General features: G+C 45.6%; 1 protein-coding gene across 1 annotated transcript in view; it reads left to right on the top strand.

The window, feature by feature from the left end:
- LOC138259325 (avidin-like) overlaps positions 1–25,324 on the top strand; it is a 49,828-nt gene that overhangs the window by 12,638 nt on the left and 11,866 nt on the right. The window contains exon 2 of the mRNA XM_069206961.1: positions 20,830–21,043. Coding sequence (XP_069063062.1) covers positions 20,830–21,043 — 214 coding nt within the window. The remainder of the gene's footprint in view (positions 1–20,829; positions 21,044–25,324) is intronic.

The following is a 25,324-nucleotide window of genomic DNA, read 5'->3' as shown; positions in this document are numbered from 1 at the left end:
TTGAGTCACATACCACAAACTGATGTACCCCTTGATAGTTACCGATGCTGACTGGTACCGGATCTGTTATTGGGTTCGTCAGGTGCCTGTTTGCTACTCCCACCACTTGAACTGTCCTCCCTGAGAGTGGCAAATTTGGTACTTCACTGCTCTTAACAGTTGAACGTGTTGCTCCTGTGTCAACCAAGAACGAGACACGATGACCCATTACTCTTCCCTCTACGTACGGACCCTTTTGATCAACTTCCAAGGATGCTGCAAGCACACAATCTCCTTCTTCTTCTGAACTTTCACTCTCTCATACATTGTTTATTCCACTCTCACTGTGTAATGGGAACTGTTGTACTGTGCCATTTGTACTCATTACCTGACCCGAGACCTGTGGAGGAACCATCACTTGCTGCTGACTCATTGGTGCCAATGGTATTTGCATTTGCTGATTAGGTACCATAGGTAACTGCTGTTGCATCGGCTGCATTTGCGTCATCTGCATACGAGGCATCTGCATCTGCTGCGGCTGCATAGGTTGTAATCCCTGCAATTGATTTATGGTCTGAAAATTTGGGTTTGGACCTCTCATTTTCGGTCCCCTCATTGTCTGAAATGCATTGACATCATTGTTTTGCTGACCAACACCTACACCTCCACCTGCACCTTCCTGCACCACCATCGGGCACTCGCGTTTCCAATGACCTACGATTCCGCACACGTGACACGGCATCACCTTCTTCATTGCCTGCACACCCGTCACAACAGTGTTCAAATCCGGACCATTATTCGCAAAACCTCCTCTGCCTCTGCCTCTGGCCTGTGGCTGAAACGCCATGTTTCCCTGCAACTGCGGCTGCGGTTGCGGTACCTGCTGTTGGAACCCTTGCATCCCTTGCAAACCCTGCAGACCTGTCTGAGCTGCATAATCATCACCTTCTCTTTCAACTTTTTCTGTTTCACTTCAATTTCGTCGCTACAGTATTTCGCATAATTCAACACCTCATCAATTGGTTTCGATTGCCAACAAATCAAATGCGACTTTATCATCTGACTTATCTCTGGCCTCAGCCCTTCCACAAATCTGAAGACAAAATGGAGCATGTCCTTCGCCTCAATTGTTTCCGTGCCACTGTAATTCTTGAACGCCTTCAACAACCTCTCATAGTAACTATGAATCGATTCTTTAGTCTCTTGGGCAGTTCGATCAATCTTCTGCCAATCCACGTTTTTCGCGGGTACCTTCGTTTTCAAATGCTCAATCACCTTATAGTACAAGCCCATCACCATAGGTGATGGTGCGCCCGTCTCCCTGTCTCTCTCTGGTTCACTTGTCGGCCAACCTACAGCTCTTTTGCAATCCTCCCACAAATCTGCCGGAACCACAATCTCAAAGAGAGTGTTCAGGTCTTCCCAGAGACATTTTGCAAGCTTCACAAACCTGTCAGTCTGCTGATACCATTCGATCGGTTTCTCTCTCAGTTTGGGAAAATCGTCCGTAAAAGACTGGATGTCACTTCTGTGCCATGGTACATGTATTAATTTTCCCCCTGCTGTCTCCCTCATTGGTAACATGGTTACTGTCTCGCTGCTTTGTGGTCTTTTCTCATTATGCTCTGTAGCACTGTCCCTCCTCTTTTCCTTTCTCTTTACCCACCTGCTTTCCCACTTGTCTAAGCACCTCCACACTTGGGCACTCTGCAACAATTCTCTAAGGTGCGCCTTCATGCCTGCTGACCTCATGTGTTCAAAATCTGTGGCCCCAAAATCCAGCCTGTAGCTCCTGCTCAGATGTTTTGTCTTGTTTATGTCAACCCCGTTTTTGTCAGCTATTTCCTGCAAGCTTTTATGTACCTTGTTCACTTCCTTCGTAATCTTTGGACATAGATACCTCAGCTCCTCTTCCGAGTAAGACTCTAATCTATTCACACCCATAGTCCCTTCCACCAATTCTTGTGCTTCCATGTTCAACCTCATCCTATTCATATAATCTTCTCCCTTCCCACTGGCTGAGCTTTGTGTGGAATTCAGACAGTTGAACCATTGTGTCAGCTGTTGCGCATTCACCCCCATCAGCGTAGCGTTCACATCGACTGCCATTGATGGTTGCGGCAACTTTTCAGTGCTCGATGTTAGAGGTATTATCAGTGGGGGGCTCGACCTCACCAGCGTTGACTGAGCACACATGGGACTAAACTCCATCAAGGACCCAGATCCAGTTGGCTGAGCCGCTATCGGAGTTATCCCTGGAGTGTTCTCTATGCACCTCCTTTCTGTCCCATTCTGCAGCATTGATCCCTGACCGCTCATACCTAGGTTAGGCTGACTATACAGAGGTACCGGTGGACCTACAGTAATGGGTAGTGATATCGCGTCTGGGTTCTGTCCATTTCCCATGTTCTGTGGCATGTTCATTCCCACACCATGGGTCATCATTGCCGGCATGCCCATCTGACTCCCCGTCATCTGAGCATGTGCAGTTCCCCCCTGCATCTGCTTCTGAGGCATCAAAAACTGAGTTGATTCAGCTTGTCCCATTGTTTGGTTGTAACCATTCTGTCCTCCCATTGCGGCTGGGTCTAAAATCATTCCCGTACTATTATCGCTGCTGTAATACCTTGGGACCTGCGACTGATAATTTTCTGCTGGTTTCAACATGGGCACATCTGGATATATTCTCCTAACCTGCGGTATCTGCGGGGTGAACAATAAACTCGGGTCCTTAGATCCCGATGACGCTCCTGAACTCTGGGTTTCACTGTTCTGTACCGGTGCCGGAGGGGCAGAACTGGTACTTGGACCCTGTCCATCCTCCGCATAAGGTGGTGGACGGTCGTTCAGCAATTGCATTATTAGCTCCTCATCCTCTAACTCCTCTTCTCTTCTCAACTTTTCCTCGTCCTCTCTATCCTTGGAACACTTCCTGTCCGTCTTACAGGTAGCTTTCTTACCTGTCTCCTCTTCTTCCTTAGTAATTGCTGGAAACAATTTTATCCCCTGCAATACATCTGACCTCCACACCTTCTGTGCATTATCCCACCTAGCATCCGCTAGTGTCTTTTCTACCTTTCTCATCCTGGACTCGAACTTCTTCTGCTGTTGCTGTCTGGCCATTAGTTCCCAAATCGCTAGAGCCTCAAACTGGGCTGGCCTTGGAGGCACCTTCATGTCGTACATCGTGAATCTCAAATTCTCTAGAATCCTTATATTGAATGTCCCATGTATCGGGAACGCTACGCTCCCATGTTTCTCTGTCAGTTTGTGCCATTGCTTTAGCCAAAGGCACGGAGCTACCCCCTTCTCTTCCATTACAATGTAAGCTGGTGTACCTTCGGGCGGCGTCTCCTCTCCTACGCTCGCTTTAATGTAAGACTCCCCCTTCATCGCACTCCTAAATGCTTTAAAGAATTTCATTTTCTCGTCTTTTATTTCACAAAGTTTGTAATCAATAGGTGACTTTAATTCCCGGAATACTCTTTCCTTGCCTTTCCCCTTCCAATCGAGCCCCACGGACTGCGTCCAATCCGTGCGCGACCCTTCTCTACAACCAACCTATCCCAGCGCGGCTCCTAGTGACGTCACACTCACACACACTGCGGCTGACAAAGCCTCGCGGCTAGTCCTCCTTCATTCACCTCCTCTCGTAACAACTTCTTGCATGTATCGCGAGCTACCAAAAAATAAAACAGATCTGTCGGTTTACTACAGGAAGGGTAACACAGTCGCTTCAGGACCTTAGGGACCTTTCACTAGCCTCGGCCACTATTCCGTCTTTCTCGGTCCCCACGTTCGCAAGCAAATCTGACCCGCAGATCTACTCTCAACTTGTCAATGATCTATTCTAGTGCACTTAGAATCTTGCCAAAGCCCGAAGTCGAAGTTTCTTTCACTCCCTAACACACGTACCGACTCGTTGACCACGCCCGATCAACCTACTAAACCGCCCAGACCACAACATGGATCAACATACTCCGGAGTCTCTTGACCTCGCAGGGCCCGTCTCAACAACAACAACCACGTGGACCTTTTTATGCACAAAGCGCCACACGCACATGAAGTTCGACGACTTCCCTACTCTCACACTCGGAGCCGCACCTCCGCTATTTCTATGAAGTTCGACGACTTCTCTACTTCTACACTCGGAGTCGCACCTCCGCTATCCTTTAAAAGAAAAAAATCCTCGCAACCTTTTCACACACCCTGCGGCAATAAGCTGTGCAAGCGCAAAACCCTAACTTCACTCATACCATCACTAGTACCGCCAATGCTGATTCCACACCTCCGTTCTCTCCATTCGCAAGCTCCGAGATCCCGGGAAAGTCGCAGTGGACCTAGCCCATCATCATTCTGTCAATCTATTTTACCCAAGAAAAATCTAATTCAACTCCTCGAGTTGGGTCTCAAAACTGCGTAACCGTTAATTCAACACCATGTACTTTAAGAGTACAGGGTCCCAAAAGACGAAACCGTCCTCTGCTACCATCTACTGATAGAGCGGTCCGTACTAATAATTTTACCTATGTTCGGACGCTCTTTAGGCCGATGAATCTTTTGACTAAGTGGGAACTCTCTGTACTCTTAATCGATCGATTGCATTCAAAATCAATAATCAATAACGAACATAAGCAATACCTTGATCAACATAACACTTGACAATTAATCCAGAATACATTTCGGCGAACCCTGACCTTTCAGTCAGGAATAACCACACCAGTTTATTCAAAGTTAGTGAATTTTATTTCCCTATATTAGCAAAGCTAGCACAATATATATGTGTCTCAACACCAAATGATAAACGTAAATGAACATTAATAGCTGTCCATAGCGGCGAAACAGGTGCAATCTATGTAGCATTTGAATCACAAGGCATTCGATAATAGCAATGCAAATTACTAATACGATAATCTGTAATGAACTAATCGCATACATTTAGTCAGCATAACAAGATCTCAAATTGCATCGTGCGATATATGGAATCCTCGTCTAACCTCAAATTAGCATCGGCATGTGGGACTTCATGCAAAACAATTTAGCAACATTAATTTAGAAAAACTCCTAACTAGGGCTCTTATCAAAATCAGCAGTTGGTTACCTAAAGGAAACACAATGCAATTTTACAATTTCCTTTCATATTTACCAATTACGATCAGCAATCAAGGAAGTCTTCGTCTCACAGGTACCGTTCTTCGATCAGCATGGGACGGGGCAAAGGGGCAGGGGTGGACGGGCAATTGCCTCACGGCGGCAAGGTATAACTACTACTTCATGCAAGGGATCAAATCAAAGTTAAAGTCTCTAGGGCCAGAATCATTAAAGTCTCTTTCTCTCAATTAGAGAAAGCATCAAAGTCTCTCAAAATGGCGTCGCAGCAAAGTGGGCCATAATAGCTACGAAGTCTGCAAAATGGCGGGGCATCGAGCTGGTAATGGCGCGCTCTCCCTCCTCGTGCACCTGGTTTTTATAGACAACGGTTCAAATCCAGTAGGGTCTTCCATTGGAGGGTTCATAGGTTAGCTTCAAATTGTCCAATCAAAAACCAACAGTTCTCAAGCTTTTACTTAAGCATACATTATCCTTGGAGATGGGTACGCAAGTTGCAACATTTTATATCAATTAGCTCACTTTCAGAGCTTCCATTGTCCGCACCTGCAAATCGACCTTGGAGTAAAGAGAAAATATGCCAGGCTGGCACGAAACCTTAAGATAAGCATGTGAACGGTTTCTGTGGAAAAGTACAGCTTCAAGCAAAAATACACGTTTATTAGCACAGTGGAAAAATACGAGCATCTAAACCGTGAGACCAGGTCACTAGGCCAAAGCCTCCGCTAAAGTCATGCTAAGCTAAAATATTTCAAACAAGCAAATCGTAGCACACGTTTATGATTATGTCGGATTAGTGCAATTCTAATACACCACGTTATATAAAGCACGCTTATAAATGTTAGCAAACTACTCTGAGGGCACATTTTGTCCCCGTACAATCTTTATTAGTTCGGTTAAAGTCACACATGATTATTTCACACTACGTTTACGCATTAATAAATGTAAAACCTTCATTTTCTGCTTCATCACAAAACATGTGCTTCTATGCTGCTCTTGTGTTCTACCTGTTCCAATGCATCTTCTGATTTCCATCTCTCACATGCTCTCTCCCTATCTATTCTCTGTCTGTACCCATTCTCTCACTGCCTCCCTTTTTACTGTCTTTCTGTGTTTCATCTTCTCTCTCTCGTTCACCTCTTCTGCTTTCATTTCTCTCCACTCTTATGTTCCTCTTGTTGCACCGTCATTTGGTTTTCTGCTTGCTCACCCCCTTCATTGGCAAGCGCCATCTCCTTCTCCATCCTCTGACGTCATGCTCTGTCCCACCCTCTCCTGTAGGTCCTAACATCTTTTCTCTCTTTCCCAATGGTCTCTTCCCTCGCAGGCCCTCTCCGCCGTGCGTGCTTTTCTCACGCACACCTTACCCTTCCCTTACACTGTGGCCTCTCTCTTTCATGTCCCTCTCTTTCTCCCCTTTCTTTCTCACACATTTTAATTTTCAAACTCTCTTATTCATGCACACACACGAGTCCCTCCCAAGACTGGCAGTGTTTCTTACACCCCTTATCACCAGAATGCGTGTCAATATACAGTTTTCAATCGCACCCTCACGGAAACAGACTTGTGTACCATAATTAGGCAACGCTGACTTAGAGGGCCCGCTGATGTTTGATATCTGATGACAAAATCATTTGGAGGACTGTACACTCAAATCAATACAGTGATGGTTTCAAGATGAAACTTGCATCGTTAAAATAAAATAACGGTTTGGGACAATTTACAAGCTACTGGAATTTGGTTCGCCAGTGTTTTTAAAGCAGTTCACCACCTCTGAATTAACTACGCTTGTCAAGGGCACGTGCTGACGTGCACACCGACCTTTATGATTCCAGCCTGTGTTGCACCTGTAGAAAATGTTGCGTACATGCCTCCACTCTTGAGAGTTTAGCTGGCAGATAGTGTTCTGGCCTCAGTGTGCGTTATAGGCCCTTGGCCATTGTCCTGTTGGCCCCAGTATCTGTCGAAGCAGTTATTCCTGTTGTTAGCTCTTGCTATTGGCTGAAACACTGGTCACTCACTGCGTCAGGGTCAGCCACCTCCACTCTCCCCTTCCCTCCCTCCACTGGGCCTTTGGAGTTTCAGAAGCACAAAGTAACCAAAAAGGTAGATGATGTCCATTTTCATTCTACACCCCCTTCTTTAGCCTGGTATCTACGTTCCCAACAAACCACAGGTTTTTAAAAACATACACCACTTAACCCATTAGGTATATCTTTTAAAAGAGGTCTGCATTTTGTTGTTATTGGTTGACATTTGACTCTGTTTGTTTGTCACACTCACATCTGTTCAATCCATCATCTCCTCTATTCTTTCCGTTCATAAAATAATCATTGTTTGCTTCTTTCATCCCCGCATTGTCAAAGTCACAAAAGAGCAGTTGAGTATGCTTCCGTTGGCACATAAAAGCCTGAACTATTTGCTTGGCCATTTGTGTAACACACCAGTAGTGGTCCTGACATTAAAAAGCCACCTCAGCAAGAGGTGTGTGGAATGCCGAAATTCACAAGGAGACTCACTGTCAACTGAAAAGATAATGTGCTGAAAAGTTTAGACAATAAAGACCGACAATTAGTTATTAGCTAATTATGATGGCGAAAAATAAAGAAAAAATAATCCCACCATTGTAATATGAGTAAATGTGGATGCGGCTATTAGCACAAACGTCTGTGGAAAAAAGAGCAAAATAGTCCCATTCTAGGTCTTTGTAGTGGAACTAGAAGCCAAGTGCAGGCCAGGTCACAGGGACCCCTGTGGCCTTAAGCTAGGGAAGGGGCCAGACTAGAGAAAGCACCTTGGAATAAGTTATTTTTCTGAAGTGTCGTTTGTTCCAGTGATGTCTATTAAACGTAGTATCTGATTTGAGTTCCTCCTAGCCCTGCCTCTTTCTCCGTGGCCAGTGTGGTAGGTGGTTGGTGCCTGCACAGCCTTACACAAACTCTTTCGAGGACACTGAGCAATCCACCTCTAAAAGATTTGTACTTAAACTCTGCTGAGATACACACAAAGAACAATAAAATAATAAACAAAAATACATTTTGTGCAAAAATGTAACTGAATTCCAAAACTGGGATCATCAAGTTAAACAACACTTTCACTGCAAACCTTATAAGGACTTTTTCAGACTGTTGTGAAACTCAATTTCTGTGTGAGTGGGGTGGGTGGTTGCACTTTGATTGGATCTCCTTGGCTCCACTGGGACAACGCATGTTATTTATTATGTACAGTCAGCGCATAAACTGTATGCATCGGTATGATGGTCTCTATAATCTTCTCATCACGGATTCTCCATGGAGAGGGGAGTGGAAGCTGCCCTGCAGTCTTTCCTATCTGCCCTGTAGAGCACAAGCAATGGCTGTCTTAGAGGTGCGTTCGAAAACACAGCAACTGTAACCACTTCCGCTTCCTTCTTCCTTCCAAACTTGTTCTATGCAAGAGTGCATTTTCCCCCCATGCTGCTACTTTTCACCATCAAAGTTCTTGGTCCAAAGCCCTGGGACAATTTCATACCCCCTCAGTGGCAGCAACCAGCCTAATGGGATTTCAGATTGTTTTAAAGACGCATCTAAGGAAGCTTTTGTCACTCATGATAACTTCATTTGGATGACAACATCCTTAAAGAACAATCTGGACAGCACCAGCAACAATTGAGAACCTCTTGTCCAAAGTCACAGTGACGAAATGCTTGAGACATCTGAGATGTCTGCATGACCTAGAGATATCTCACTCAAATACATTCCCTCAAGCTGCACCTCCTGACACTGTAAGTATGGTGAAATAGCTAGAAAGTGGTATGTTCGGACTTTATAAAACTGCTTAAATAAATAAATGCACAAATACATAAGTAAATTAATACTTGAACCAGAAGTAATACCTACTGTGCCTCTATGCAGGGGCTCATTTCAGATGGGCATGCCAGTCATGCTGTAGCCTTTCCTGGGATGCTGCTAGAGATTTAGGCCCATATTTAGAAGTGGCCTGCGCCACAGTGATGCAGGCAGCACACCCATATCTACACGACCATGCAATGCTACTTTGTGTGGCTTGAAATGTCCTTCTAGATATGGAATAAGTCACTGCATTGCCTTACTTTGCCCAGGGAGGCGTTTCCGTGGGTGTTGTGTGGGTGCCCCACGCAACACCCATGGATTTTGACACATTACCTAATTTACCAGGTTTCATAAATCCGGGAATGCGCCAAAAGCCTACGCCTCCCCGGGGTGGCGTAAGAGTGGCACAACGGGAAGAAATAACATTATGTTCGATGGCATCTGTCGCTGTAGATACGCATGTTTTGCATAGCTCGCCATCTGGTGTTGGGCCGGAGTGTTACAAGTTGTTTTTCTTCGAAGAAGTCTTTCGAGTCACGGGACCGAGTGACTCCTCCTTTTGTCTCCATTGCGCATGGGCGTCGACTCCATCTTCGATTGTTTTTTTTCCGCCATCGGGTTCGGACGTGTTCCTGTCGCTCCGAGTTTCGGAACGGAAAGATAGCTAATTTCGGAAGATTTTCGTCGGTATTGTTGCGTTCGGGGTCGGCGTAGTTAGATTCAACACCGCGTCTAAGATCGAAGAGCTCCGGTGCCCTTCGGGGTAATTTTTTCGATCCCCCGTCGGGGCCTGGTCGGCCCGACCGCGTGCAGAAGAACGCCGATGGAACGGACCCCGTTCCGTTTCTGTCCCAAATGCCACAATAAATACCCCTATACAGACCAACACTTGGTCTGCAACCTGTGCCTGTCACCTGAGCACAGTGAAGACACCTGCGAGGCCTGTCGTGCGTTCCGGTCCCGAAAAACTCTCCGAGACCGTCGAGCCAGAAGACTTCAGATGGCGTCCGCGCCGACAGCCCACTGGGAGTTCGAGGAACAAGAAGAGGAGGGAACCTTTTCGATCCAAGAATCGGACTCCGAAGGATTCGACGATACACAAACCGTGAGTAGGACGTCGAAAACCACTCAGAAGAAGATTTACAAGGCCCAGGGGACGCCACTGCCACCAGGCCATGGCTCGACCCATAAATTCGGTGACCGACCGTCGGCACCGAAAAAGGCCCAAACAGTGCCGAGATCGTCCGACTCCGGTCGAGACACCGGCACGCAGCCTTCTCGGGACCGAGAAAGCACTGGAGACAAGCATCGACACCGAGATACCGGTGTAGACACGGCTCGACGCCGAGACAGCGGCACCGAAGAAGATCGACGCCGAGAGGTTTCGGCCCCGAAAAAGAAAAAAGTCACCTCGGAGCTGAAAAAAGATGCAGACAGGGTTTCGGTGCCAAAACAAACTGCAACCGACCCAGTTTCAGGCTCTTATACAGAAGAGCACTCGCTAACCTCCCAAATGCAAAAGCATAGGTTTGAGGAAGAACTACACTCAACGGATGTAGACCATACGCAAAAGCGTATTTTCATACAGCAGGGGACAGGAAAAATAAGCACCCTTCCCCCTATTAGAAGAAAGAGAAGATTGGAGTTCCAAACTGAACAAACACCACAAACAAAAGTGGTGAAAAAAGTTACCCCACCACCCTCTCCTCCACCTGTGATTAACGTCTCACCAGCACAAACTCCATCACATTCCCCAGCTCACACCACCATGAGCCAGGGTGACCAAGATCAAGACGCATGGGACTTATACGACGCCCCAGTGTCAGATAACAGTCCGGAGGCATACCCTACGAAGCCATCTCCACCAGAGGACAGCACTGCGTATTCTCAAGTGGTGGCTAGAGCAGCACAATTTCACAATGTAAGCCTCCACTCAGAACAGGTCGAGGATGACTTTTTATTCAACACACTCTCCTCCACCCACAGCTCCTACCAAAGCCTGCCTATGCTCCCTGGTATGCTCCGGCACGCAAAAGAAATCTTTAAGGAGCCGGTCAAAAGTAGGGCAATCACACCAAGAGTGGAAAAGAAGTATAAGGCGCCTCCTACAGACCCGGCTTTCATCACTACACAGCTGCAACCAGACTCTGTCGTTGTAGGAGCAGCTAGGAAAAGGGCCAACTCCCACACATCTGGAGATGCACCACCCCCAGATAAAGAAAGCCGCAAGTTCGATGCAGCTGGTAAAAGAGTCGCAGCACAAGCTGCAAACCAGTGGCGCATCGCTAACTCCCAGGCACTACTTGCGCGCTATGACAGAGCCCATTGGGATGAGATGCAACATCTCATTGACCATCTGCCCAAGGACCTACAAAATAGGGCAAAACAAGTGGTTGAGGAGGGACAGACCATTTCCAACAACCAAATCCGCTCCTCCATGGACGCTGCAGATACAGCTGCACGGACAATTAATACATCTGTAACTATCAGAAGGCATGCATGGCTCCAAACGTCTGGATTTAAACCAGAGATTCAGCAAGCAGTTCTCAATATGCCTTTTAACGAAAAAGAACTGTTCGGTCCAGAAGTGGACACAGCGATTGAGAAACTCAAAAAAGACACGGACACTGCTAAAGCCATGGGCGCACTCTACTCCCCGCAGAGCAGAGGGAATTACAGCACATTCCGTAAAACACCCTTTAGAGGGGGGTTTCGGGGTCAGAGCACACAAGCCAGCACCTCACAGGCAACACCGTCCAGTTACCAGGGACAGTACAGAGGAGGTTTTCGGGGACAATATAGAGGAGGGCAATTCCCTAGGAATAGAGGAAAATTTCAAAGCCCCAAAACCCCTACTACTAAGCAGTGACTCACATGTCACTCACCCCCTCCACACAACACCAGTGGGGGGAAGAATAAGTCATTATTACAAAGCATGAGAGGAAATCACTACAGACACTTGGGTTCTAGCAATTATCCAACATGGTTATTGCATAGAATTTCTACAATTCCCTCCAAACATACCACCAAAAGCACAAAAGTTGACAAAACATCATTCCAATCTCCTGGAGATAGAAGTGCAGGCACTATTGCAAAAGAATGCAATCGAATTAGTGCCAAACACACAAATAAACACAGGAGTTTACTCACTGTACTTTCTGATACCAAAGAAGGACAAAACGCTGAGACCAATCCTAGACCTCAGAATAGTGAACACATTCATCAAATCAGACCACTTTCACATGGTCACACTACAAGAAGTATTACCATTGCTAAAACTACACGACTACATGTCAACTTTAGACCTCAAGGACGCGTATTTCCATATACCAATACACCCATCGCACAGGAAATACCTAAGGTTTGTATTCAAAGGAATACATTACCAATTCAAGGTACTGCCTTTCGGATTAACAACCGCACCAAGAGTCTTTACCAAATGTCTAGCGGTAGTCGCTGCACACATCAGAAGGCAGCAAATACATGTGTTCCCATATCTAGACGACTGGCTAATCAAGGCCCATTCGTTAATAGAATGCTCAAATCACACAAATCAGATCATACAAACCCTCTTCAAACTAGGGTTCACCGTCAACTTCACGAAATCCAACATTCTGCCGTGCAAGGTACAACAATACCTAGGAGCCATAATAGACACAACAAAAGGAGTAGCCACTCCAAGTCCCCAAAGAATTCAAAATTTCAACACCATCATACAACGCATGTATCCAACACAAAAGATACAAGCAAAGATGATATTACAACTCCTAGGCATGATGTCTTCATGCATAGCCATTGTCCCAAACGCAAGACTGCACATGAGGCCCTTACAACAGTGCCTAGCATCACAGTGGTCTCAAGCACAGGGTCATCTTCTAGATCTGGTGTTAATAGACCGCCAAACTTACCTCTCGCTTCTGTGGTGGAACAACATAAATTTAAACAAAGGGCGGCCTTTCCAAGACCCAGTGCCACACTACGTAATAACAACAGATGCTTCCATGACAGGGTGGGGAGCACACCTCGATCAACACAGCATACAAGGACAATGGAACGTACATCAAACAAAACTGCATATAAATCACCTAGAACTTCTAGCAGTTTTTCAAGCACTAAAAGCTTTCCAACCAATAATAGTTCACAAATACATTCTCGTCAAGACAGACAACATGACAACAATGTATTATCTAAACAAGCAAGGGGGGACACACTCCACGCAGTTAAGCCTGCTAGCACAAAAAATTTGGCGTTGGGCAATTCACAACCAAATTCGCCTAATAGCACAATTTATACCAGGGATCCAAAATCAACTCGCAGACAACCTCTCTCGAGATCACCAACAGGTCCACGAATGGGAAATTCACCCCCAAATTCTGAACACCTATTTCAAACTCTGGGGAACACCTCAAATAGACTTGTTTGCGACGAAGGAGAACGCAAAATGCCAAAACTTCGCATCCAGATACCCACACAAACAGTCCCAAGGCAATGCCCTATGGATGAACTGGTCAGGGATATTTGCTTACGCTTTTCCTCCTCTCCCTCTCCTTCCTTACCTGGTAAACAAACTCAGTCAAAACAAACTCAAACTCATATTAATAGCACCAACTTGGGCAAGGCAACCCTGGTACACAACGCTGCTAGACCTATCAGTAGTACCCTACATCAAATTGCCCAACAGGCCAGATCTGTTGACACAACACAACCAAAAGATCAGACACCCAGATCCAGCATCGCTGAATCTAGCAATCTGGCTCCTGAGATCCTAGAATTCGGGCACTTACAACTTACCCAAGAATGTATGGAAGTCATAAAGCAAGCCAGAAGGCCATCCACCAGGCACTGCTATGCAAGTAAATGGAAGAGATTTGTTTGCTACTGCCATGTTAATCAAATACAACCTTTACACACAACTCCAGAACATGTAGTGGGCTACTTCCTTCACTTACAAAAATCTAACCTGGCTTTCTCTTCCATTAAAATACACCTTGCAGCAATATCTGCATACCTGCAGACTACCTATTCAACTTCCCTATATAAGATACCAGTCATTAAAGCATTCATGGAGGGCCTTAGGAGAATTATACCACCAAGAACACCACCTGTTCCTTCATGGAACCTAAATGTTGTCCTAACTAGACTTATGGGTCCACCTTTTGAACCCATGCACTCCTGCGAAATACAGTTCCTAACCTGGAAGGTTGCATTTCTCATCGCCATTACTTCCCTAAGAAGAGTAAGCGAGATTCAGGCGTTTACAATACAAGAACCTTTTATACAACTACACAAGAATAAGGTCGTCCTAAGGACTAATCCTAAATTTTTGCCAAAGGTTATTTCACCGTTCCATCTAAATCAAACAGTGGAACTTCCAGTGTTCTTTCCACAGCCAGATACCGTAGCTGAAAGGGCACTACATACATTAGATGTCAAAAGAGCATTAATGTATTACATTGACAGAACAAAGAACATCAGAAAGACTAAACAACTATTTATTGCATTTCAAAAACCTCATGCAGGAAACCCAATATCAAAACAAGGTATAGCCAGATGGATAGTTAAATGCATCCAAATCTGCTACCTTAAAGCTAAACGACAGCTGCCCATTACACCAAGGGCACACTCAACCAGAAAGAAGGGTGCTACCATGGCCTTTCTAGGAAACATCCCAATGCAAGAAATATGTAAGGCAGCCACATGGTCTACGCCTCACACATTCACCAAGCACTACTGTGTAGATGTGTTATCCGCACAACAAGCCACAGTAGGTCAAGCCGTATTAAGAACATTATTTCAAACTACTTCCACTCCTACAGGCTGAGCCACCGCTTTTGGGGAGATAACTGCTTACTAGTCTATGCAAAACATGCGTATCTACAGCGACAGATGCCATCGAACTGAAAATGTCACTTACCCAGTGTACATCTGTTCGTGGCATCGGTCGCTGTAGATTCGCATGTGCCCACCCGCCTCCCCGGGAGCCTGTAGCAGTTTGGAAGTTACCTTCAACTATTTGTATATGTATCATCTCAACCTTAAATAGGTACATACTTAGTCACTCCATTGCATGGGCACTATTACTACAATTCAACTCCTACCTCACTCTCTGCGGGGAAAAACAATCGAAGATGGAGTCGACGCCCATGCGCAATGGAGACAAAAGGAGGAGTCACTCGGTCCCGTGACTCGAAAGACTTCTTCGAAGAAAAACAACTTGTAACACTCCGGCCCAACACCAGATGGCGAGCTATGCAAAACATGCGAATCTACAGCGACCGATGCCACGAACAGATGTACACTGGGTAAGTGACATTTTCATTCTCCCCTCTTTTTCCTCTTACTGTGTGTGCTGCATTCTGCAGCACACATAGAAGGAGGAAATCACCGCCATTAATTGTTTTTGTGCAGCAAGGTGTTCCTTCCTGCACAAAAACAGTCATCCCCACAAGCAGGCACCTTTACACCATGGTGCAAGGGTGCCTGCATTAGCGCATGGCAGCAATTAGTGCACCAGCGCAGGGGGAGAGGACAGAAATGTGTTTTATCTTGTAGATACGGTGCACTTCTGCCCTTTCCCAGTGGCCCAGGGCTGTGAGAGGAAGCTTTGGGTGCTAGCAGGGTTCTGTAAAACGGATGTTTCCACTGCTCTTGCCCCATATGCACCTGTACTGTGAAGGAAAGAAACTTGCACTGGTGATGCTCCAGTTGGACCTATTCTGTAAGGAAAGCAAGTTTGCTCTTATGCTGCCTTGCTGCGCCACCCTGTGTCATGGGCCTCCTAAATATGGCCCTTAGTGGCCAAGAACCTGACATCCTGGTGGTGATATTCACGATCAAGGAAGCAAGGGTCGGGCATAAAGAGAGGGAAGCCAGGGCTTTTTGCCCCAGTCATGCTCATTTGGGGCCCGATACTCCAGTTACAACATTATTTTAAATGATAGAGCAGAAGGCCTGTCTTGTTCCTTCTTAATGCAGCTAACACATTAACATTTTGCAGCCCACTTAGAAAAAGGAAAATGCCCTAAGTATTGTTTTTCTGCAGGAAGGTGTCACCTCCTGAACAAAAACAAATCTACTTTGAACGCAGGCACCCTTGCTTCATTGCGCAAGGGTGCCTACTTTGGGGCCAGGCTGCAGATTGTGAACCAGCACAGGCAAAAGACAGGAATGCATCATATCTTGATACATGTAGAGCATTCCCGCTCTCTCTCTTTTAGGTAGCACAGTGCTACATCAGCCCAGGACCCCATGAGGCTCTCATTTCAGTCATTCACCAGCTGAAGGAAAAAACCCTACCCCTGTCTGTCATATGCTTGTGCTGCAATGCAGTGTCACCAGAAGTCGCTTTTGTGTCACAGGGACTAACTGACTGGTGGTGACTATTGGTTTACCTCGGGTGTTCAAGGGCCCAAAGCATTATTTTATTCTAATTGATTAACCAATGTATTGCCTCTTACTTTTGAACTTACCTGATCAAATACTTGTATTGCTTTTGTTCCTGGATAAAGATGCTATATAATCTGTTAAATAAAATATCCTGTAGATTTTGATCATGCTTTGTTCATTGAGACCCCATATAGGAATTTCTCAAGCACAGAATGTTCTTACTTCTTAGGGACACTTCTCAAGCTGTACCAGCCTTATGGCCTGCCATTGCTTCTTCCTGTTTAAAGCACTGACAGGCAGGCAGGGATTGGAAGTAGATGCTGCACAGTTACTTGTTTTGCCTAGATTTAATAGGTCTCCATTTGTGAAAAATGTAAGGACTCAAATACAGAGCTCCAAAGTTTCCTAATTCTATGTTGAGTAGCAAATAGTTTTCTTTTCATTCTGATAGTTTTGAATTTATAATGCATTACCCAGGACTACAACTACCAGAATGCTCACCTAGCTTTCCCTCTGCTGTACCACATCATCTTCTACCTTTTTCTGTAACCTTACTACTCTTATCGTCCTGTCCACCAACCTACAAAGTGAAACAGCAGTCCGCTTGTCCACCCACTAGAGATTTGCTCAGATTCATGTTGACTATGCCTCCGTTCTTCGGTATATTTTCCCTCGGGATGCAGTTTTCGCAGGCAGCTTCATACAGATCTCTCCATGTGCCCATCCCTCTGACCTCTAGTAACTCTAAACTGCAGAGGCGGTTCCTTCCTTAGGGCAGAGGAGCTTCGCCCCCTGCTTACAGTGCAGCAAGTATGAAAAATAAAATGGTAATAAAGAGATTTCATTACCATTTTACTTTTCACTTCAGTCGAGTGGCATCGCTGGGTGGGGCCATAACTGCTGATTGGCAGCAGGGAGCAGTGGTAGTAGCTGCTCCAGTTTAAAATGCGCATGTCACTTTGTCCGGCTGTCTTACGACGGCCAACCGGACATGCACATTTTAAAACTCTCTAGCCAGGTGTCCTGGTCACCCAGGTGGAAAGCAGGCACAGGCACCCAGTGCTTGCGGGAGTGTCGAGGCAGCCTGCTCCAGCAAACCCTTGTGCTTTTCTCATGATGTCTAACATTATCAGCAGCATGAGAGAAGCATCAGAATTTGTTAGGGGTGTGTGAATCCGAGAATTCTTGCTACCCTGGAGCCTCGGGCTGCAGCAGGTCTGAACACGAGGATGAGGTAGTGGGTAAGTGGGCTATTTTCTTTTTTTAAATTAAATTACTTACATACCCACTTGCAGGCAGTGTGAGAAACTCGCACCAGATCACTCAGTCGTGACCCATTATAAACACTGTTTATAACGGGCCTCAATTGGGAGCTGTGCTGCTTTTAACAGTGCCTGTAAGTGGGTCAAAAGTTGGGTCCCCACTGTTTTTTTTTTTTATGTAAGCGGCCGCTACTGCTTAACTGGCAGAGTCCCTGTACCTTTGAGCTACTGCCAAAACTCAAAAATCACATATCTCTTCATTTTAGTAGCCTTCTTATTGACCCACTAAGTCTATGTCCTTGGTACTTCAAGAGCCCCCAGTACCAACTAGTGTTGCGTGTGTGTTTGTTGTGTTCATCAAACCCGTTTTAAAGACTTTCATTTTAGTTGTCAGCTCCTGCTTGGAAGGTCAAAGGAAGGGCCTTCTGCACAACAGCCGTGAGGCCTGGGGTCATTTGCCTCTACTGTCCCAGGGTCTACCTGCTATGAGTCTGCAAACAGGCCCAAGTACAACCCTTTTAGCAGCTGACTCTGTGGTAGTGATGGCAAGCAGTCACAGCCTTCTCTGAAGATTAGTGTGGGAGCACTCAGGCTCAGCATTCAATACCACCCGCAGCAATGCAATAAGATCAGTGTCCAACCCAGTGCTTCTCTTCCTAAAAGACAAGTACTTTATTATACACAAAGCAGAAGTACTACACACATCAAACATGTGGAAATACCAGATTTACAGGTATTCACTTGTGTGACTCTTAGGCATTTCAAAGCCGGACCTCTCCCTTGCTGCATTCCTTTCCCCCCTCTCTCTCTCTTCATGATACGTGGCATAGTTTCTAATAAGAAACAGTGAAATCCCTCCCACTTCTCCTAGTGTCTAGGGCACAGGGCCCATTGGAGTCCCTTACTTGTCCTTGGTTGGAGTGGCACGGTGGCGCATTGGTTCATCCCAAAATGGTGTGTTCACTGGCGATCTACATAATTCCCTGCATGGCTTGCTTCATGTCCACTAGATGTGAGCAGCTACGGGGTGAACAGCGAGTCCTCCAGAAGGCTGCGGCAGGAGTATGTGCTTGTGTTATTAGCCCTCTTCCAGTCACCGATGTTGGTCAATGCGAGCAGGCTCCGAGGCTTTGGCAGGCCCTGTCTTCATTCTCCAGTGAATTTCCTGCAGTCATTCACGCTGGGCCATCCCCACGTGAAGGCAAGTGTCAATCTCTCAATCACCTGATTGTTCACTGAGGTCTTTTGTTCCTTGACTGACAGGCACTATCTTCGGCACATGGTGCAAAGATGCAATAGCCCTGAATCTTCTGAGCAGGGTGGCCTGTGGCATTTCTGCACATTGCTGGATCTTCTACTTGTTGTGGGGCAACCTAGAGCACCTCTGGTTTGGTAGTCTTCACTTCTTGGGACTGGTCGCACGGTCCACATTGGGCACACACACAGAAGGTGCCATAACTAGGCACTTATCCCAGCTTCAGTTGGGCCTAACAACGGAGCACATGGCTCCTGATGCATTGCTGTAAACAACAGTGATAATGCAATGAGACGAGCCCGACTCACTTTGGCAATGATACAGCTCCTTCGACAAAGCTGCTCAGACAGATCAGCACTTGCGATCTCGTTTGTCATGTTGGATTGTGAGTCTTTGTTGGATGGGCCCCTACACCAGAGTCAATTACTGAAGTCTCTTTGTTGGTCAGCTCCTTTTACAGGATAAGTGCTTATTTCCTTCACAAACAGGCAGGATTACATGGTTCCCAAAACAAGTTCAGCAATTTCTCCTTCAGAACGGACTCCAGGTGATATTCCCTCACCTGTGTAGAGTTGGCTGTCAGGTGGACACCCACGCTTGGTTGCACAGTTGCATTAGTCCTCTAAGTACTCCGCAGAGTACCCCTTCCCCTTCGTGAAAAAATACTTGGAACTGGAACAAGATAGGAGCAGCAGCTCTCACTTTTATGTTTTTCACAAACAGAGGATGTGGATTCCAAAGCAACCTTCACTGAACTGGTTTGTGTAGGTTTCTTTTCCTTGTGTCTCGGCCAGGCCATCTTCCTGACCGAGCCTTAATCATAAGTGATGCTGTTCACAGCAGGACAGTCTCCAGGTGGAGCACCCACCACAGAGGTACAAAAGAGGAGCGAGCAGGCTGCACCCTGGCTATTTATGACCAATTCTGAGAGAGATCAGGAAGAGAGGCAAAGATCTTTTCCTAAGAAACCCTTCATCAATGACAACAGATACTGTATCCTACCCAACAACTCTGCCGTCTACCAAAAGACAGCTATACCAAGTATAATTAACAGCCCTTTAATTAAGAAATGACCTGAAAAGCTTCTAAGGGAAAGCCTGTCTTCTCTTCCCTTACTTGAGTGTCTGAGTTTGTCCTCTCCCATCTACCTAATATCAACAATACACTTCTTTCATCTAGGGAAAGCAACCTCACCTCCATCTTGTACACCTGGCCTTTCCAGGAGCTTCCAAAACAATGGAACACACAGGCCTGAATCACTGTTGCTGATTCAGACATACATGTACTGCATACCAACACACACATGATTAGCGCTCATGATCTCTGTGCTAGGATTCCAGGTTCACCATGAGCAGCGGAACATTCCGATTAATGGGCCGTAGTCCTGCTTTCACATGAAGAAAGTAAAAAGGCCTGGTCAATATAATCACTAAAAACACTGTATGCTGCTACCACCGCGTGTGAAACCTGTGACAGTAACAGTGGTCCCTCTGTCAATATAATGGCTCGCTTTGTGCGCCCCTCTAAGTGTAGGATAAGTCCAGATCCTACCTTGGTCAAGGGTCAGCCTAGGCCGTCATACAGACACTAGATTTGTCCAAAAACCTAATCCTCTTAGTGTGGGCTACTGGGGCAGCTTAGTTCAAATTCCTTGCCTTGCTGCTTCTTTGGCTTCCTAGGCATTCAATGTGTGCCCGTCCCATACTGGGCCCCACTTACATCACACATGCATCCTCTCCCCATACCTTTTACAAGTTGTCTTCTCACTGGTTTGAGGGAGGAGTAGCATGCTCCTACACTTGCTGGTCTACAGCTGCCTTTTCTTCTGTTATTGTAACATGTCTGGGGTATTTTCTTCTTTCTGTTCTTTGTCTCAGACCTGCTGTTTTTGATGTGTCCATGGGTGCTCTCTACACTATCACTTGCCTTCTCTTTAATGTTGAGATGGAGTTTCTCGTAGAGCACATACTGGCCTTGTGAATGGTCCCAATATCTGCTCTTCTTTCAGTGCAACCTGACTGGAGTCTGGGAAAATGATCTCGGATCCCAGATGACATTCTCAAAAGTGGATAAAGAAGGTCTACTCACAGGTTCATATCAGACAGCCGTGTCTGTGTCTGGCGACCCAGTCAACACCTCTCCTCTGGTTGGCTATCAGCAGAAAAACAACCAAAATGCAGATGGGCCAACATTCGGCTTCACGGTGAAGTGGGCTTCAACAGGTAAGAGTAAAGCTGGCTACTCACAACTCCGTTATCTGGCAGTAATTTCACTTCAAGGTTAGTTAGCATGACTTGCACTGCCTGTTTACGATCACTTCTAACCGATATCAGAAAGGGAGAGAAAAAGGCCGATCAATGGGGCGAAGTGTGGTGCCAAAATTCGCGCCGTTGTGGTGCGATGTTTCCCGCGCCATTTGTTGTAAAAAAGTATGTGCCTTTGGAGCATTTCGAGATGGGGTTATGTTTTAGTTTTCCCAAACTGCAATGTTGATTAACAGTGAAGTCCTTCGTATTTCCACATTGTCCTTTATTCTAGCTCTGTCGTCATCAAAAAAGCAGAACGGAGAGGAAAGATAAAAGCGGAACTATTCTGCTAAAAAACGAGTCAGATTTTTTACATTCTGAAGACCTCGTTTTTTAATTTCATTCCTCTGCCCATTTGTCCATCTGTCAATGTGCCTAACGCACTCACCCCTCCGTTACTCCATCAACCCAAGCGTGTCTCTTACTTTTCAGGCATGCCTGCGTGTTGTTTGTGACTGGTTATGTCTCAGAACCTGTGTTCTCTGTGTGTGCAGAATGTATGCCTCTGTGTGTTGTGTGCCTCTGTATATAGCAAGCATGCGTGTATGTTATTCATGTATGCCTCCATGTTTGCATGCATGGTTATGTCATTCTTTGTACATGTCAAGCCTCTTCATGTATGTTCAGTGTGTCGGCCGAAGCAGAACATACTGAATCTCTCAATGTTTGCTTTATATTGTTGGCTGTTCCAAATTAAAGGGGCATCTATGATGGTTTTCTTCCACAATAAGACTTTTCTAAACCAGCATTTGAATGAATGAAGTTTATTGGCCTTTACAGGCCATTTTCCATTCGAAGTCTTGACGAATTGGAGAACTGAGTAGACGGATTTACTAAGATATCAAGCATCGCAGCACAGCAAGGGAAGCTGCTGCGCCACTTGGCGTGAAAGGAAGAGAGCAGAACTGCCATATTTACAAATATATGGTGCATTTCAGCTCTGGCCTTGAACTGTTGCACTTTGGACTGTTTAGCGCCAACGCAGGCACAATTGCGCCATGCCAGAAGGGTGCCTGCGTTAAGATTAGGAGAGTTTTCTTTGAAGCGTATTCCTGTTAGTATGTGTGCCACAGAATGCAACACACAGACAAAGAAGTAGAAATGAGGAGTAATAAAGGTATTTCACCTCTTTACAGCAGTCTCGTGTAGGTGCACCATTTTGGCACAAACCCATGTTTACAAATCTTTGTAACTATGGCTTTGAATCAAAATACATGGGTGAATGCATAGGAAAGATCATGATCCCCACATGTAATGCTTCCCCGACACAAGGTAACAGAAGGCAGCGCTATGGGCCCTACTTTTGTATTAAAATCCCTTGCAAAACCACACAAATCTTGATTGTAAGTACCAACATGGATTTTACTTCGGGATGCACCACAAAAGTGGCACATCCTGGACAAAAAAATCTTAGTAATTCATACCTTAAGTTTTGACACATTTTTGTGAACACACCCATGCTTCATTCACAAAGATTGCAAAATTATTTTCTGCTGAACGTAATTGTTGGCCACATCACTCGCAGCTTTTCAAACACTCATCCCCAGTCACAGATCTGGGTTTAATCCATTGTTATTTTGCCACATCACCCCAGTTCTGACCCAGCCATGTGCATATCAGTCTTGACCCTGCTCCCCATGGGAACAGTCCAGCCCGAACTGCCAAGCCAGGTCCTCCCTGGACTAGAAACAAGCATCCTGTGACCAGCTGTAGGGTATCACCCCTCATCAGCCAGGGTAGATTGAATCCTGTGGCACAGCAAGTAAGGGACCCACATCTGGGCATACCCTAGCCACTTAGAGCTCACATAGCAACATCACAAAATAAAAGGATGGACACAGTGTTGGAACGTTTCAAACACTTACCCCAGTCACAGATCTGGGTTTAATCCATTGTTATTTTGCTTGCCACGTCACCCAGGTTAGACCCAGCCACATGCAAATCAGTCTTGACCCTGCTCCCCATCGGAAAACTCCAGCCCGAACTGCCTAGCCAGGTCCTCCCTGGACTAGAAACAAGCGTAATTCTTGGCCATCAAATCACAGTACCACATCAACTGAAGATTCTTACAGTGAAAAAAATTTAAGGAAAACATTCAATATGCAGTCTAAATTCTGGGCACATGGCAGGATTCTGTTTGATGATACCTGTGTAACTCGTAAGTATTTCTGCATGTTTCTGCCTTCCTTCAACCCCTTTGGCCTTCTGTGGTTGGGGGATGCATGGGGCAGTCCCTATTAACTTATGTATAAGGCTGGCTAGAGATATCTGCAGCTGCCTCACTGAGGTTTTACATTCAAACCCTTTGATAAGTGGCAAGGCCACCATCCTCGTCAGCCATTTGTTATTGTCGGTATTATGACTTGTTATGATGATGACATATAAACATGTCATTGGTACATTAGCTGTAAGAATCCACATAGGGAGAGATGAACTGCTGCTTCTCTCACTAAAAAAAATAATGCTAAAGCTGTTAAGAGTAGATAGCCAACAACAATGTGTAAAGTGGGCACACCTTACAGTGGCGTTTGTATTTGAATAATGTGAAGCAAGCCCTGGCGAATGGTTTGCTTTTAATACCAACTACTACGACTGGCTGTGAAGCAGAGACTCTCTTGTTTCTGTGTACCACCCGCAACCCTTTAGATTTTAGCCTCAAATGTCACACTGGGTTAGTACACTGGCTTCAAGAATTTGATTAACTAACCACAGTAAGACCAAACACATCAAGGTCTACAAAAATAAAGGGCCTTATTTAGAGTGTTGCTAGACAAAATATTCTGTCAAAACGTGGCGGATACCCAGTTTCCTGCATTCAGAGTACTTTTGCTATGGTGGACTTGCAGGACAGCGAAAGGAGACATCATCCATGTTTTTGACACAGAACCCCGTCAGCCACACTCAAAATAAGGCCCAGGGTCTATATTAGGTAAGTAAACGGCAGTTTCATGCAAGGAATCCCCTTGTAAAACACTTCTCAAAATAGCTCATTGTTCAGGCTATCAGTTCAGATGTGATAACAGGGAATGCTATTCAACGATGACAGAGAGAGCGTACAGTCATGTATGGTACACTTGGCACAGCAGCTACAGCAGTCCTTGCTGGTGTGGTACTCTCACAGGAAGCATCAACAGTGCTTAATTCAAGTTGGTGGCTGTAGGGGAGCCCACCAGCACCCTTTTTTGGGGACCAGAACTTATTTCTCCATCATTAGATTTTGACCCAGAACAAGAGAAGGGAACAAGAAAGAGGAACAGCATGATGAAAAAACATTGACGTGGTGTAAAGCAGGAAAAGAAAAAGGATCTGCAGGAGTGAAGTAATGGTGCAGGAAGTGTCTGGCGGATGGAAGAGAATAGGGAGGAATCAGAATGACACTGCCATGGTATTTGGCAACTCAAAAATGCATCTGCATCAACGCTTGCGCTAGGCTTCTGAGAAAAAGTCTGGGCGCTGGCAATTATTATTTTACAAATTAAGCACTGACTGCTGCATCCCCTCCTTCGTATCTGAAATCTGGGAACAAGGCAGAATTGCCTTCTACTCAATGAAAATATACCGCCCTACTTAGGACACTAGGGGAAGTTCTCTGACCTCATATAACTGCATCCTATTACTTGGAAAGCGAGGAAAGAGGCATGCCTTGCGCGGGGCGGCTAGGCAGCTGGGCCTGCTATACCATATCTGTTATCTCAGGTGTTGCCCATGTGGCAGTTCTTGCCATCATGTTTCCAGGTATCACCTGATATGTTAATCATTGCCATAATTTGCTCAGGTATCCTATCATATCACAGTTGTTACTATCATGTGCCCAGGTAGCCCCAATAAGGTAGCTAATGTCCACGGATTTCTACATACACTAGTCAATGCCACTAGTTATTTGGATAACATGGTTATGTTTACCAATTCCATCCCTTGCCAGTACTCTTTCATATATTAGTGTTTGCAGTCATATCTAACAAGTATCCCCTACATGGCATTTAATTCTGTGATATACCCTGTATAATCATATCTTGGTCAATTTTGTTGGTCCCTATGTATACTCTATATGCAAGAATTTGCTGATTCCTTTATCTGCAGGTATCAATCAGTATAGCATTACTGAAATTGAGATAATCCGGTCCTAGGGCTTGGAAGTGGCTGGCTGCCAATAGTTTTACGGTGGTAAAAGTGCCAAGAACAAGTACTAACCTGTAC

The sequence above is a fragment of the Pleurodeles waltl genome, chromosome 9 (genome assembly GCF_031143425.1).
Source record: "Pleurodeles waltl isolate 20211129_DDA chromosome 9, aPleWal1.hap1.20221129, whole genome shotgun sequence".
Lineage (NCBI taxonomy): Eukaryota > Metazoa > Chordata > Amphibia > Caudata > Salamandridae > Pleurodeles > Pleurodeles waltl.
This window is presented reverse-complemented; position numbering and strand designations above follow the sequence as displayed.